Genomic DNA, 16,983 nt, shown 5'->3' on the forward strand with positions numbered 1-16,983 from the left:
CAAATTAGTTATCCACTTAAGCTACTTTTTATTTATCCATTTCTCACTCCAACTGCCCCCAAGGCCTCTCAAAAGCATATGAAAGATACCACAGTTAATTTTCTTTCAGGGCTTGGGGAAAATAAATTACTACATGGACATCTGTTCGAAGTATGTACACAAAGTTTTATATCTCTTACTTGGAAAAAATTTGAAAGACAGCATATAGTTTTACACAAAAAGCTGAATCCTCAAAGTGCAATTTGTAAAATATACATGTTCAATTTGTACAGTACAGGTTGCAGGAAGATGTTCAGAAGAACACATAGGCAGTTGTCACAAATTATTAGCAGCCCTCATTGCATTTTATGTCCATTTCTCTTAACAGTGTTCCAAGCCACATTAAATCACCTCATTTCACACATCACAAGCTGGGTAACAAACTATATGCATCAGCTGTTCTCTAGCACTTGGCAATAGCAGGGGGAAGCCCTCTGCTAGTGTTTTACTGAAGGATAGCTAGCTTCTCAACTATGTCACAGCTGCAGGGTAGCATATTTGGTCATACAACCATCAATACACAGTAATCTGTTACCCCACATGCTTTCTCTCTTTTGATACACTAGTTTGTTTTGCTTCTGTGAATCATTAGCCAACACTGCATGCAGGCAAGGCAGGGGTCTTTGATTTTAGGTAGCAGTTTTAGTAAACTAAGACAGTTAGTTGTTATTTCAGGAACAAAAAACATTTTCCAAGATTTCATAAGAGGCTCGTATTGACCTTTTGAAATTACTGACCTCACCCTCTCCTTTGGCAGCCAAGTAATTCATTTCTTGTACATCAACAAGCTTGATGATACTGCATGGCATGGGTGCTCCAACATGACCTATCAAATAGAGTACACTTCAATAGCCTGAATGGCTTTTTAGTCAGGTTCTTAAAACAATAAGCTGGTTACATGCTAAAGTAAAAAAAGATGGAAAACCGATTTCTGGTAATACACTACACCGGCAACAGTACAGTAATAGATTAAAATTTGCTGGGACTGAAACATTAAATTCTCAGATATCCCTAGAATTTTACAAGCTGACCCATGCGCTCAAGCTTGTTTTTTCTTATAATCATGACCTATGCGTACATTTAAGTAGCAAATGTCCTACTATGGGTTTAATTAATAATAATAATTATTAATATTATTTAAATATGGTATTGTTTCAGTTACAAAGCTAGAGAGGTAACTACTGACAAATGCAGACTGTTCATTCTAACACCAAAAAATGCTATTTACATTTCTAACACAGTGCTTACATACAGCAGATTCCTATTGTGCAAAAGTTACAAGGGCTGATACTATGACCTCCACTTTCCTAAATCCACTTCAGCTTGGACAAAGCCTATTAAAAGTTTGGATTACTTAATATTTCCAACTATTTAGGGGTAGAAACTTCAGGAAATCCCTTCAAAACTTTTTTACTTCACATGAAGAAAAACAGAATCTTATGCTTCATGATAGGTGTACCGAAGACTAAATGTGACAAGGGACCTGTATAGTGTCCTGAAACTTAACAGACAGGCAGACCACTAAACACCATACCTGCTGTCCAGTCACCAGGCAGTGACAGTGAGCATCCAGCTGTGCATTCAGTCTGTCCATAACCTTCATAGAACTAGGACATGAAACCAAAGAATTATTTAAGATTCTTATTTTTCAACATAGGATTTCTTCACTAAAATGAAATTAATATTTTGCTTCTTTTACTAGTCGATTAAATTAGAGTTTAGCAAAATCCCCAGCATCTTCTGAAAAGAATATCACTGTGTTAAGAGTTTTATCACAATACACAATATTTTAAGTGCTAATATTCCACCTTCAGTTCCAATATTTACTCTGTTTCACATGCTATGTGACACCTGTCTAGATCAAAACAGAAAGCAGAGGGTGCAAGAAGAAACCAAGAACAGCAGCACTAGCAATGACTTCATCCACATCATTTAAGGGCAGGTTTTCCAAGACAGCCAGGAATGGAATCCCTACACACTATTACAGCTCTGTGATTATTATACACAGGACAGGCTTCCCTTTTCTGTGCAGAACTCATTGCTACACCAGCACACTACTGAAGCACTTCAAGAAGTCACAAAAGCCTCACATTTTAGAGTTTTTTCATGTTTTCTCTGCTTGGGTTTTTTTCCCCGACACGTTTATTCTATCCTGTGCCACTGTTATTCAGATTTTACCTAAAAACACCATACTCTGAAGATAAATGCAACATGTGCAATCTGGTTCTCAGTCTTGTCTTCAAAGCAAGAACACTACAATATCATCACGTAGATTAGATTCTCTACAGTAGTTATGAATAATTCTGTAAGCAAGGCAAGCCCAGAAACTTAAAATCCAAGAACAGTAATTACTGCTTACAGCAGCCCCCCTCCAAAACCTTTACCTTAAGCCAGTTCAGCTGGTTACTTCAGTTATAATAAAGACTTTGGGATGAGCACAGAAATCTCAGGGGACAGAAATAAACTCTGGAAAGGAGTATGCACTTTTATAGTCTTCAAGAAGAACGCCAGATAGAGTTCTTTATATAAATATACATATACATATATATATATACACACACACACACATATATATATATATATATATATACAGACTACTAGAAATGCTCTAACAAAGCTGGAACCAGGTATTAAAATCTTTGTTTTAAGATTAAAGCCAGGAAACTCACCTGACAGCCAAGAGCTGTTCTCAGGAAGGTCAGTACACTTGCAGATACAGGTGCTGCTCCTGTAACCATCAGCCTTACTTTTCCTCCCAAACTTGCCTACAACAGACACAAGATACTGTGGACACGAAAACCATTTCAGAGAGATTTCCAGAGTCTTTTTTCCATCCTACCCTCAGCCGCTATTCACCTACAGTACCACCCACTAGTGCTGAAAGATTAAAGTTTAGCCTCCTATTTGCAAGCTGTCTTTCTTGCAGAGTTTTTAATCTCATTAATGGCTGGAAGAAACAGTATCTCAAACATACAGAAACTACATAGACTGTACTGTGGTGTCGCTGTAATGCAGACTGTGCCAAAAGTCTAAAGAGCTTAAGTCATGGACTTAGAGCAATGACTTTATTTTTAACTGCCTTATATCAGCTTCTCATACATCCCGAATGCTATAAAAAGCAGACACATGGGCATGTTGTACAATCAAGGTTAAAGCCATAGCAAGTGAGTGCCAGATATAATAGCAGGCGTAACTTACTAGTGACCAACAGTGAGGAGACAGTAGGGACTAAAGGTGGCACTGTGCCACACTTAGCATTCCTCCTTCAGAAGGGCAGCGTTTGCTTTTGCTTTCAAAGTGGCCCAAGAGAGAAGCGCCACACTGTTTGAGAGTAACTTCCCTAATACAGTTAGCTGATACTATTAGCACAAAGGGAACTGAAAAAATGAAGTTGGAAATAAAAAGACAGCTTTGATTTTTATTCTGAGTAGCCAGGTAGTCTTTAAACAGTGATGAAAGCCATACCAGATTATAACCATTCATACGGAATTCAGCAATTGCAAACTTTAGACTCAGAGACTTCCAAGCATACCTGTATTTTGCGGAAGATGACTTTATCCCAGAAACTGTTGTTTCTAACTATACCACTTCTGAGTTCTGCTTCTTTCCTCTTGGAAGCAAAATCCAGCATCCACCTCTTTAATGAAGTATCTGCCTGTCCAAAAATCTATTAAGAAAGATAATCTGTGGTTAGAACTCTCACAGACTGCCATTCCTTTTTTCTTACAGCAGCATGCATAGAGATTTTTAACAGTGAAAAGAAAGTAAATTAAACAATCTTTATTGGTAAGCACCTGAATTCCAGCAAAAAATACTTGTGAATTTTGATTTTGGCCTCCACCTCTGTTCCAGAGATGTTCGCCAAAATTGGCGCCTCTTCTCAAGCTGCATGATGCTGTTCCAGTGCATAGTTTTTTCATCAAAATGAATGTTATACTCTTCTATTCCAGTATGATCAAAATTCAAATTGAGTATAATCCTCAGCATATTCTGAAAAGCATACCATCACAATACGTAAAGTAACACTGGGTTTTCTGAGGAGATGCAGGTCTCTTCAGAAATGCCAAATGGAGATCTGTCTTGCAGATATAAACTTGCTTTTTGGATGACTTTCCAAAGGCTCCTGCTGGTTGTTCTCAGGAAGCCACAGTAGCAGTCTCAACAGCAGACCACAGATGAGTATACTCACTTGGAAAGAGAAAGACTCAGCAGCTCTTCATCATTGTGGCCCCCCTGCCACCCCAATTTCCTACTTCTTAACTTCACGCGCTAGGTCACTGCAAGGCTGAGTGAGGTTGAAACACTGTCATAGAAGTATGAAAGCCTCAGGGTACCAGAGTTAAGAAGCAAGAGGGCATCACGATAAGAGAGTCCCAAGCTTTGGCTCTGCTTCTCAAATTCCAGTACAGAACGAGTGAGCAGAATGAGGGGCTATGTTTTAAGCACTACAGGCTGGTCTCAGTGTTTCCTCCCCTCCAAATGGATCCAAGTTGCACCATTTGTTCCTGGGGCCAAACAGAATCTTGTATTACTTGCCATTCCTCTAGTCTCCTGATTAGCACTGTTCTGGCTAAGACAGCCTAGGCAGCTCTGCCATTTCTTTAGCAGTTACAGGACGTCTTGTTATATCCTTCACTTCCTCCAGCTATATACTAAGAAGAGTCAGTCATCCATATGCAAAAAGGAGGATTTAAAATCTCAAGTCCAAGAAAGAGTATCTACTTCTTGAATTTCCATCTGGGATGACCCTGAGCAGGCAAGCAGTACATACAGAAGAGACTGGGGCTGCTGACACACCCTCTCCCCAGCACTCCTGACTGGCTGGTTTATAATTCTGCCTGCTAGAACATGCTGGCTGCTGCGTAGGAAACTTGTATGCGTCCACGCAAACGTAGGCCAACACCTGACCTTGGTTTGCAAATTCCACTCCATGAGTCAGACGCTAAAAGCATGGCATGCAGATGCTAAGCCTCATGTTCTCGTTGTAGACTGGACCTAAATAACTTGCTCAGAGCAGAACAGTAAGCCATTAATCAAGCTAGAGAACCAAGTCCCCCAGTCAGTCAGGCTTTTCAACACTAGTATTTGCTGCCTGAAAGTATTTTAATACAAGCAATACTATTTCCTGCACTTTCAGCTATCTTTTAGCAAGAGATACATAAGTTTTTGCATGCCATTTTAACATCCCAGAGCACAACAGTTACTCCTAACCTGACAGCACAAACTTCACAAAGTATCTTCAAACTCTGCACAGGTCATGCCTGTAGACTTACCTTGTCAAACATTCTGTTCAACAATCTGGGTACTACAGGAAATACAGTTGGCTGCAGTGTTTTTAGGTCATCCATAAGTAGTCTGATATCCCCTTGAAAGAATCCTATCCGAGCTCCATGGCACAGAACCACACACTGTTAGGAAAAAGGTAAACACTCTGAAAACACGGGATGTATAATGTGTTCGAGCTGTATATGTACAACAACCCTACGCAGATTAGGCTGTGCAGGATCCACCTTAAATCCTCTCAGCTTCTAGACTAGTTCTGCAGCATTCTCAGACTACAGAATGGGACTAGAAAGACCAAGTAGCAAGACATGCCTAGTGTACACAGGCCAAGGACTGTATAGCACAAAAGCCGCTATCCAAAAAGGGCAGCTGGCCAAATAAGACTATTCTCAGAGAGGCAAAAGAGTGAAAAGCAGAACCTCTCTATTTTAAATATTTAACAAGCTTATTTAAAAATACGAGACCTTTGTTTGTTCCCTGCTATTTACTAAGAAATTCTGCATTTAAAGTCAATACATCCTATTTACTGGTCCAACAGGGATTTCTGCCTCATGCTACTTTATTTCCATTCTCTTGCACCCTGGTTTTCCTTCCCATTTCATAGGACTGATGGGAACAGAAGATTTGTTGCTAGGTGATCAAGATGCTTTTTAGAAGACTCCAGCAGAGCCACTGCTTACTTCTGCATCACTTCAGACCTACTCCAAGGAAGGCAGACTTAATCCGGTTGTGTTCTATATTCTCTGTTAAGAGTCTAGAAGCTCCACCCCCAACACCCATATACCCCCTTTTTGTTTGGGTTTCATTTATAAACACAAGCAGAGTAGAGATGTTGTTAACCTACACCTACTTATTTTTATTTCTTTCTCCATAATACTTTTCTGCCTTCCCTGCCATCAATTCTCATCTTTCCTGCACAAGATATTCAGAATGTCACTTTTCCTTTCCACTTCTGCTTTGCCACCATCTGCTAAAAAGCAGCAAATGCATCAATTCATATGGACTGAGCAGCAACTGCCTTTGCTAGGTGAGAACACATTTGTCCTGTCAAGTTCACTGACCCTTCTAACTTCCCAAGGAAGCCAGAAAAAAAATAATCAGCAAACATTAACTTTACAACAGGGGTAGTACTCTAAAGACTACTTTTCACAGAGCCTGTGTTCATACCTACCTCAGACAGTAACAAATGCTTTCTCCTTTTTTACCAGAAGGTGTTCTTGCTTAATCTCCTTATGTAAATATACAAGTAATCACCTACTTTGTAAAGACCTCAAATGGCAGAGTAATACTGAGATCCAAGCACTCTCTTCTCATTTTATCCTTTAGAACATGTCCAATCCTGTTTCTACTACATGATCAAGAGCAGAGCTGTTACCTACAGAGTTTGTACCTTCCGATGCAAGACAGGCATCAATAAAACAGACACTGAAGTATAACAGATATCCAGGTCACCGGGGGGGGGGGAAGTGCTGAAAGCCTAAGGGCACCTGCACACCTCAGTTACGCTACATTCCCAATCTTCCTAACATATATATATACACACACACATACCCCAATAAATTTTTGTATGTGTATATATACAGAGTTACGGTAGATAGCTCAGGATTCCTAACTGAAATCACAGGACAATTTCTGGCTCCACATGCCTTTTCACACTTGCATGGAGGCTGTTATTTCCCTGCACAGACTGGGACAAGACTATCTTCAACATACATATTTGCAATCTCACCTAAGGGAGAGGCATTAATTCAACTTCAAGTATGGTAATTAAATTCCTGTGCCTCTACTGTGTACAAGAAGTTTGAGGAAATGGCATCTTTTCAATAATGCGTACCACCTAACTATGGGCTCAGAGGTCCTTAAGTCTTCCAGTATTAAGACAATCTGAGTCCCCTCAACCTCAAAAATTAAGCCCCAGTTTTGGTAAAACAAGCGATCCACGAGAACTTCAACATTTGTCTTTAAATGGCATTAAAAGCTATTTTCATTTTCTGGAAGAGAACTCCACTGAAACAAAAACCCTTTTTATTGAAGTTTCTTGGAAGCAACAGTAAGTTTAACTGATTTAAAATAAGTTTTGTGTAAGCAAGCAGGATGCCACATGATAAAAGAAGGCTTTAAAGTCTGCAGATTAAAGAATGGCATGGATTTTTAATAGTACACTGATTATATTAGAGGGAATTTCTAGGCAGCGTACAGGTACTAAGGGATTGTCTCATGTTCTAGCAGGTCAGTTTCTTATTAACCCTAGCTCTAAGGTTGATGTTTTTATTTCCACATGAAAACCAGCTGTATAGTACTCACTGGATATTGTTTATGGGATATTGTTTCCCTGCACCTTACCTCAAGCTTTCATACACGTGTGCAAGAGTCAAAAAAAAGAATAGGACATATTCATAACCACTGGGATTCAAGAGACAGGCATTCTGTAAGAAAAGCGAGCTTCTCAATAGTTCAGTACAAACAGATGCTTACCTCTACAATTCTCTCAAACATATGAGCCAAGGGCAGGAATGATATCAGAACATCATCAGAGGAAGGCATAAATGTTTTCTGAAAGTGTTGGTAAAATTTAAAGTTAATTCTCATTGATTCTCTATTTTGCCCAAGTTAAACACAACAGTGAAACCTAGCGTCTAATCTCTAAACCACAGCCCTCACTTCAGTTTTGTCAGTAATGAAGCTGCATTGTCTTTCATTCGTTAAGGAAATTACAGCACTGACAACCAGCATGAGTAACACACATTGCAGAAACGGTAATCTGTTAGATTTGACTACAGTGACCAGATTATTACACTTTATCATTCATATGATTACAAATAGAAACAAATTCTCATAGAAACCACAGAAAGTTCTATTATACACATTGGGAGGGAGGGGGAACAAAAAAGGCTAAAGTAGTACGCCTCAGGGGTTTAAAAAAGAAACACACACTGTCATCTTAGATCAGAAGATTTGCTTATGCAATTTACCATGAGGTTGATATCAAAAGTAGCTTACATGATTTAGTTGCGAGACTAGTTGCTTAACTTAAAACCAATTCTATATGTAGAGTAATTGGCAAAATAAGTACAACTCTATTTTTAATTACATCTGTGTGTGTTAGAACTGTCTTCTTAGCTAACCTGCAGATGAACTTTACAGTAGTCTCAAGTAAACTAAAAGTTAACAATGTATCAAGTAAAAATGCTTATTAAGAGTTGTGCTGCTTGCTCATTTAAGGGCTTTAAGTATTTTGGGAGGTTAAAATACATTATAGCTTTTCCCATCCTTAGTGGAAAAGGCTAGCCTCTACACAAACCTGTTGATACAGAACTTCCACTAATGACAAACACTGTAAGCCCACGGCAGAATTGTAATGCAGATCCACATCGGGATCTTTTAACGTTTGGTTCGTGTCAGACCAATTTGTAAATCCATGACCCTGACAGAAGAAACGAGGAAACATTGATTTCTGACCTAGCATGGGCAGAGTGCTGTCAAGTTATATTTTCACTTGGATCTTACTAAAAGTTAAGACCAAAGTTAATGAGATTTCACCGTTGCTTTTACTCCTGAGATTATTTCCCTTACACAAATCCACAATGTTAACCTTTGCAGTTTACCTCTGTAGTTTTCACGAAAGCTGAAGCATTGCTGACTATGTTTTGATGAGTGATCATAGCTCCTTTAGGGTTTCCTAAGGAAGAAGCACATCAGGATGCAACAGTGAAATTTTAAGATACTTCTGATTTTACCACTGTTTGGTAACTTATCTAATAGCATTTCAGTCAATCAGTCCCTTCTTTGACATTAATATCTTTCTCGTGTACCAATTAAAGGCAGAGAACTTGCTAACACACTGGCAGGTAAAGATGCAGCTATCAAACCCAGACTTAATTTCTGATCTCACATCTGCTTTAAAAGTGTAGCTTGCCATTGTACCCTTCCCTTTTGCTCCCTGCCAGTGCTGCATATTAACTCACAAATGTAAAGTGTGACAGCTAGACAGTCTGGTTTGGTCTTACAGCAAGGTTGCTCAGAGCCAAGGAACAAATTTTGCTAATACAGTACAAAAAAAAAAAAAGACTATGGAAGAATTGAAAGTCTGAAGCCTGATGCAGAGCCTTTATTGTAATGGCGATACCGGTTCAGTACTTACTTCTAAGCCCAAACATGTAACACTTCCACCCCCCAATGCTGCAATTCTGTATTGATCAATGGAGAAAAAAATAATAAAAAAAAAAACCACCCCACAACACCAAAGGGAGCCTTACCATAAAACTTCCCCAGCTACTACTTGCCAAAAAGATGCAGCAGCCGGGGAGAGTCTTGAAAAAAAAAAATAAAAAAAAGTAGGAGGGCTTCTGAATTAATTTTGCACACACAGGATTATAAATTCTGCATAATGTAATGAGGTGTACCTGTCGTTCCACTGGTGAAACAGATGACTGCTAGATCTTCTGGCTTTGGAGGCTATGAGAGTTAAGAAAGTATTAGCATAAATAAGGTAACAAGGAAAAATATGTTCCTGGACAAAACACTGAAATATTAGTGTTACTTTTGAGCTATAGGAGATTTGCTAGTTTAATCTACAGAACGCTATCCAGCTTCAGATTGCCACTTGAACTAATTTCATACTTACCATAGGTTTCTGCCTGTGTGTTCTTCCCAGCTCCTATGGAAAGGAGAGAAAGGAGAGAGAAACAGTACAAACATGAGCATGTAACTTTTTGCTTTAAATTTATCAGACCAACATTACCAAACACCATAATATTCCATTATTTAGACTGCCTGTAAAGGCATTTTAGCTTATAAAAAGAGTAACAAAGGCTTTAAAGGACATTTTAAAGTTATTCTGTAACCACCATATTTTACAAATACAGAAGTAGTACAACTCAGATTTTTTGTTTCCAGCTAGTAAAGCAGAAGTCACTCACTAGATAAGCTCAAGGTTAAGCAGTGTCACAGCAAGCCACAGCAGGCAATCAAGTCCATACATCATGTAGAAGACATATGCCACTAACAACCATTGAACAGATTGAGCAAGACTCATCTCAGTAAGCACCCCACACCAACATCACTGCTTGTGAGAAGGAAGACAAGTTTCTCTGTGAAGGGTCATTGATGATTTGTACTCCTCTCACACTGAAGAGTGGAGACAGAGCGCAGGACTCTCTCCTCTAGAACCTCTTCTTCCCTCTCCCTCCTTACGATTATTCAGGCCTGACCATTATGATATTCTTTAGGCAGGAGGGAGTGGATATCAAAAGGATCCTTTTATCATCAAGGGCATAAAGATCAAGATGAAAGACTTGAAAGCTGATGTCCAATATCTGTGAGCTCTAAAGTTTCAAATCAAGGTTTATTACTGTCATGCCTATTTAAGACTAGAAACAATACCAGCTTAAGAGCTTGTAGAATAGGATCAGAGAGCCATTTAGGTTGGAAAAGATCACCAAGTCCAACTTGTAACCCTAATTAAAATGGACCTTTTCTAAAGCATAGCTTTGGAATCACCCTTTGAGAGCAGACACATCAACCTCACCATTGCCTTCACATTCCAAGTACACAACAATGGCACTATGCATTTCTTTACTAGCCCTAGACTTCCTTTAGCATGATGATGTACCTCTTTAGCGTACCCAAAGAGGTTTAACAAAAAACAAGGAGTGTCCAGAACACAGGTAACATTCCCATCCTTGTAAGTTTACCCTTTTGAAACAGGACCATTATGCAAAAATTTGCCACTAAGACAATGCAGCTGCCTGCTCAAAACAGTGTCTGCATTTCATACCAGAAGGTAAATACTTCGCTACAGCCTGTTTTGAGTAAGATCTGGTACTATCTGAACATACAGCTAAGATCTCCACACGCTTCTTTTGATCTCCTAGAACAGAACTCCAACATCTCTTCCTATTGAAAAGCCGTTTATTCACAGCTCCACAGCTCTAAGTAACCACAGCGTAACATACAGATATTGGCCACCAGAAATCAAGCTTATGGCACCTGGGAGGTACACAAAGAAAGGGACGGGTCACACAACCTATAAACCACAGCTGAGAAATAAGATCAAGCCAGAAATCCAGAAAACAAGTATTGAAAGCTACAAATAGTCACTCTATTCTAATCTAAGCTCCTAAAGAGTTCATAGTTGCCCTTTGTGTGTCATTAAAAGCCTCTATCCCTTAAAAAAAGAAAGGAAAAACTTATTACGGCTCACTGAAACACTATGAAAAATATTTCAGTTTGCCTAAGTCCTGAGATTTCGACAAGAGTGTCTGGGAGCACCTATTACTACATTAATCCAAAAATCAAGTGTTGTTAAGAGCTACAAAGTACTACTGGAAGTCACTGAAGTATCTAAACTTCTAACTTAAAGATAACATTCACCCCCTGGTTTTGTTTTTCTGCAGCCAGAAGATGCAGTGGAAAGCATCTTCCTCTGCCAAAAACTGGAGTTCAACTCAAGGAAAGGAACTGATTTTAGTGTACCAGCTTGCAGCTGGACATACCTTTTTCCAAGTTTAACTCAACCCTTTCGCAGTGCGCTGTAAGTCACTTACTCTGCATAATGTTTTCAGCCCCATGCCAACCTGGCAGCCTTGCTGAGGCTAGTTAGCTACCATACAGTTAATCATCTTTTAAAAGACATGCTGGCATTTTTGTGTCTTTACCAGGAGATGGCCCTGTTAACATAGCAGTTAAGACTGCTGTGAAAACAGGTTCAGTGAAACAAAGCATTTCACACCAGTTACTGCCACCTGCACAAGACACACACTCTTATTTGGAGACACCCAAGTCTTAGTGAGCCAAGTCTTCACTAGAACAGCTGGAACCAGGCTAAACCAAATTTCATAATCTCACAGTAAAGATGTACTTTATGCAATTTGATCCGGGAACAGAGTTCTCTAAATCATGAGTGAAGTTATGAAATAAACTTGCATAAGAGACCTATGCACACAAAGTATCTACAAGCAAAACCAAGACTCGAACATTTATGAGGTGGCTAAGCAAAATGGTTTCTACTTCCAAAGCCGGGAAGTCTCACTGCCCTACAGTACTATAAGCTTACGCTGGAACAGTTTACTGCCATTTTCCTCCTCCCCCATAAAACCTTTTGTAGATTCACTGGACAGGGGAAAATGCCTTTTTTTGCAAGACCAAAACCGACACAGGCTCTTTTTGAAATAAGTATTTCTGAAGTATTAGTCACAGTATATAATTATCATGCTATTGCTTCGCATGGGCAAGCCTTAACACTCCGATCTGGTGTTTAGTCTGGACGATGTTAACAAGCTTTCGTTCTGCCATCTCGGCACATACACTTTCACATTTTGAGCATTGCAAAATACTATTAGCAAGTTGTTTTTCTTTTTTTAATTCTTTTCTGAGTAAACTTCAACCCATGAGATAGCTAAGTATTTTGCAACTAATCCACCACATTTTGTTCCCAGTCCTAAAATCTGTCTAACAGGCACAGTCTTCTTCCTCCACAAGTAAATGGGATGAAAGCAGTGAAGTGGGTTAAGTGTGCTTACCTCTATTTCTCTCATGCTGAAGATTTCCACCCCACACTTTTTGCCACGCTGCACAAGATCCGTGCCAAAAGACTCCATGATAACAATGGTGTTGAGTATTGGAGTTTCCCCTTTTTCCACGCTGGTTAGCAGAAGTTTGGCCTTGTCAGGTTTGTCACAGAAAACCAATGACAGGTCAGCTGGTGAAAGAGAAACACAGTATAAATATGACAAGTTATGTTTAGACTAGATCCATACATATTTCAGGAGATGGTAATGGAAGACTTCTGAAGAAGGCTACAGTTCCGCCCTCAGTCAGCTCTGCCATCACACGTGCAGCTGCTGAAACTGGCCTACCTTTGTTCACAATATATGTAATTGCTTCCGTTCCCAGTGTATCATAGAGTGGCACCACCACCATGGAGAATGCATAGCATCCCTGTTCAATGATAACCCACTGCACAAGAAAGAAAATATGGAAGTCACTATGTGTTTGCTTACCATAACAGACCCAAGACAGACTCATATTTGGATTTTAACAAGGAAGCTAACAGGAGAGAGCTCATTTGAGCAAGTCTTTCTAAAAAAAAAAAAGTGGCAGTTTATATAATTTGTTTACTTAGAAGACCTACTGAATTTTTATCGGTAGGAGGAAAGGAAAAAAAAATAAGAAATAAGGAGCTATGGGAAAGAATCCAATCCAATAAAATTCAGCCCTGCCCCTAGGAGTAATTTTAAGCACTTCTGAAAAAACAGTTAACATTAACTGTCTCCTTAGTTTACCTATTAACAGAAAGACTTTGAGTAAGGGTACAGTATTTTTTCCTTGGTTTTAGGTTAGAGGTAGCCAAAGCCTTCAATATTCTGTATTACTATGGTATATGAATCAGTGAAGGGCTTGCTCATGTCTTGCCACGCATTAAATTTATTTACACAGAGTATTCTTAACTCTACATTACCTGCATCTCATTTGATGGCCAGACATGCAACATAGGCAGTTAAACTGAAGTCTTTTAGAAAGCCAGCCCCAGAAAGTTCCTCAGCATTTCTCAAGACTAACCATTCTTCTTTAAAGGAATTTAATCTGAAGACTTCTATAAAAAAACCAATTATATCCCTGCAAACTGCTATAAGTAGGATTTGCCTGCTAACGAGTGCAGTACTCAAACAGAATAGATATTGCAGCCTTATTTTGTGTGATGCAAGCTGGCAATGCTTTATAGAAAGCCTGATTTCATTCAAAGTACCATTAAGGTAAGATAGTCATGCAATTCTTTTTCTGGATAGTATTTGTTTGGTATAGTTTGTAAACAACTAGCTACACCAAAATACAGAGTAGCATGCGACTCCTGAAAGGGGAGCCTCTGGACACACAAAGAGGCCACTATAACTGGAACATTTCAGTTTTTCCCCCATCAAAAAGTGACAAAAATTCTCAGACACAGTACATTTAGTCAGTTCCAGTGACACGAACAAAACAACGTGAGTCTTTAAAAATTATCAGAACTTACAATTCAACAAGCGTTGCATTAACAAGAGTGCCTGTTTCTCTTCCCCACCCCTAGACTTTGTCACACTTTCCAGTGTTTTTGTAGGACACTAGCCAGTTTCCTCACCCTCGTATGATGACAAACTTAAATATCATTCAGCTGGTTATTTCATATAGTATCTAACACAGAGGCTATGTTAAAGTTGCTAAACCTCAGTTTTACAAAGGGGCAAGTTTCCTAAAGTTCTCTACTGACTGAGACAGCCTTAAATGCAGGGAATTTTTCTGAAAGTATTTAAGCAATAGGCAAGTTGTACACCTCTTATCCAAAAAGACTTCTTATAAAGCTAGTACAAGGCCAGATAACAGGTAACTAGACTTTCATGCAGATGTTAGACATACTGGTAAGTCTAAGCAGGCACACCTATACCAGCCATGAAAGGATCCACTGAGTATTTCTTCCTAGATAGCATCCACCTCTAAGTGTAAGAAGGGGGCACCTGTATTGCCCTTCAGCAGCCCGAAGTTTAGTAGTTATTTTAATAGAGTGAGGCTCTACTACAGTGGACTTCAAAAGCTGCATACAGCGATAAAAGCTTCTGTTGCAGCCTCCATTCTCAATACAACTTTATTTTCTGGACTACAAAGACATTTTACTTCCATTTTTGCTCCTAAAGTTAAGAGTATTTAAATACCAATATCAAACCTTGACACTCGAGATCTCTCTCAAAGCCCAAGCCAGCAACTAGTACTGACAACAGTCTGAAAGCTTCCGTTTGCTTTCTGATGTGGCTCTGATCTTGAATTAAGGGACACTATCTCAGTGTCCTGTTTTCTCAATCCAGAACAACTTCCTTGCTTGTGGAAGAGACGATCTGTTTTCCAGTTACAAAAACAGAAAGTAGTATTTTTATTTCTAAATCCAAGTTTGGTTTTTAGTGACTATTTAAGCAAGTAACATGCTAGGATTTTCCCCATTAGGGGATTTCCCCATTTTTTCCCTGAACTGACAAATGTGAATCATTTCACACCCAAAAAAACCAACTTCACATAATCTCCTGTCTGGATTAGCGATTATGTTGGAGATGTCACAACACCCATCCAGTACTTTTCAGCAGGGAAAATCCCAGATTTATAATTGCTGGTTTAAACAAGTCTTTCCAGCTCATTCCAGACCCAACTCAAAGCCTGCTGGAGCAATGCAACTCAAGCACATTTTGTCTCTGTGATCCAAATGCAGACCACGTTACCGTGCTCTCCTTCAGAAAACGCACTGACCCAGCAGTTGAGGACTATAGGTCTATAGAGAAACAGTTCAAACTGGCACAACACTAACACCTGGCTCCCTTTTTTACTTCCAGTTCCTAATGTTACAAGCACAGGAGACTGAACTGCAGAGTCTGTAATACCAGGTCATTTAACAACCTCCTAGTTGGAGATATCCCAGTCTTTTTAATTACAGAAATAAAACTGTAGCTGTTAGAACTGGAATTCCAGCAGGAAAATCCCAGCAGCAAACTACTACAGATTGAAGAGTCTGGAAAAAAATATTTTTCTTCATCTGTACAAGGCTAGAGTTAGGGGGTTTTTTGTGGTGTAGGTTGGGAGAGGAGGAATGGGGTGAAGGTCACTCGTCACACAGCTTGCATTTTAATGACAGCAGAGAAGGCTCAGTGACAAACTGAAATCAGAAGAAATCCAACAGCAAGCTGTTGTCCAGCATGACCGAGACACTGATACAACTTATAACCCTGTCAACACTGTAGATGGCTCCAGATAATGGCATCCAGCTGGGAAATTAATCAAGAGGGACAGCATATTTTTGACAAAATTTAAGAACTAGTCTCCTGTGTTAATACAGATTTGGATTGAACTAGCTTAGCGCAGCAAGTACTAGCTTCAGCTACTAAGCACATAAACATAGGTTAGAAAAATTCAGTCCTATAATATAGATTTAATAAACAAGTCTAGAGAAAAAATCTTTCCTATTTCATAACATTTTTAGAAACAGCAATTTGGAACAACTTCTGGGTTAAAATGGATACACTAGCTAATCAATCTAAATCTCCCCACAGTTCTCAGGTTCATAACATCATTTTGCTTTGTCAGGTGATCATCTTTATGTCACTTTCTTTAGTCTTTCTGTCCCTTTATTAAACTACAATTAATTTTCAATTTTTGCCTTCATCAGCAGTTCTCCTTCCCAGAATCTTTGTGCCCAGGGCTTCTGGCAGAGATAGAACTATCACCTTTAGCCATCTTCTATTTGTCCAAGTATTTAATCGTTAAGTGTTTCATTGTGTTTTGAAGGGTTTAAACACCTCCTTGTGATTTCCAACCACTTTAAATTACCTTGTACTCTAACATCACTTTTTATAATAAAGCAAGTGATGATTACATTCACCAAGTACCACACTAGCTTCCCACTAAACAGGCATCCTCTATAAACTGGAAAGGAAAGAGAATTAGTTAAGTTCTTCTGGATTCCCCGATTCTCTTCTTGCTCTCCAGCCTTCTGCATTCAGCTCTGGGAGCAAAAAAACAATGTAAGACACCAACACTTGTGTCAATCATCAGTTTTGGTTCTTAGCTGAAGATGCCATGTCTATGGTTTGTGAGTCTACAATACCAGCCTGTAACCTTTTCCCAACACCAAATGCACTCGTAGTAGCG

At 39.2% G+C, this 16,983-nt stretch overlaps 1 protein-coding gene across 2 annotated transcripts in view; it reads right to left on the reverse strand.

Annotated features, from left to right (window-relative positions):
* The window catches only part of ACSL1 (acyl-CoA synthetase long chain family member 1), a 42,693-nt gene that overhangs the window by 5,680 nt on the left and 20,030 nt on the right, over nucleotides 1-16,983 (reverse strand). For both annotated transcript variants that reach the window (XM_040606733.1, XM_040606653.1), the window contains exons 6-16: nucleotides 13,179-13,278; nucleotides 12,843-13,021; nucleotides 9,947-9,979; nucleotides 9,726-9,777; nucleotides 8,928-9,001; nucleotides 7,798-7,875; nucleotides 5,313-5,447; nucleotides 3,572-3,706; nucleotides 2,709-2,804; nucleotides 1,574-1,646; nucleotides 777-865 (exon numbers count right to left, since the gene is read on the reverse strand). In XM_040606733.1, the coding sequence (XP_040462667.1) occupies nucleotides 777-865; nucleotides 1,574-1,646; nucleotides 2,709-2,804; nucleotides 3,572-3,706; nucleotides 5,313-5,447; nucleotides 7,798-7,875; nucleotides 8,928-9,001; nucleotides 9,726-9,777; nucleotides 9,947-9,979; nucleotides 12,843-13,021; nucleotides 13,179-13,278 (1,044 nt within the window). The remainder of the gene's footprint in view (nucleotides 1-776; nucleotides 866-1,573; nucleotides 1,647-2,708; nucleotides 2,805-3,571; nucleotides 3,707-5,312; nucleotides 5,448-7,797; nucleotides 7,876-8,927; nucleotides 9,002-9,725; nucleotides 9,778-9,946; nucleotides 9,980-12,842; nucleotides 13,022-13,178; nucleotides 13,279-16,983) is intronic.

The sequence above is a fragment of the Falco naumanni genome, chromosome 1 (genome assembly GCF_017639655.2).
Source record: "Falco naumanni isolate bFalNau1 chromosome 1, bFalNau1.pat, whole genome shotgun sequence".
NCBI classification, from domain to species: domain Eukaryota; kingdom Metazoa; phylum Chordata; class Aves; order Falconiformes; family Falconidae; genus Falco; species Falco naumanni.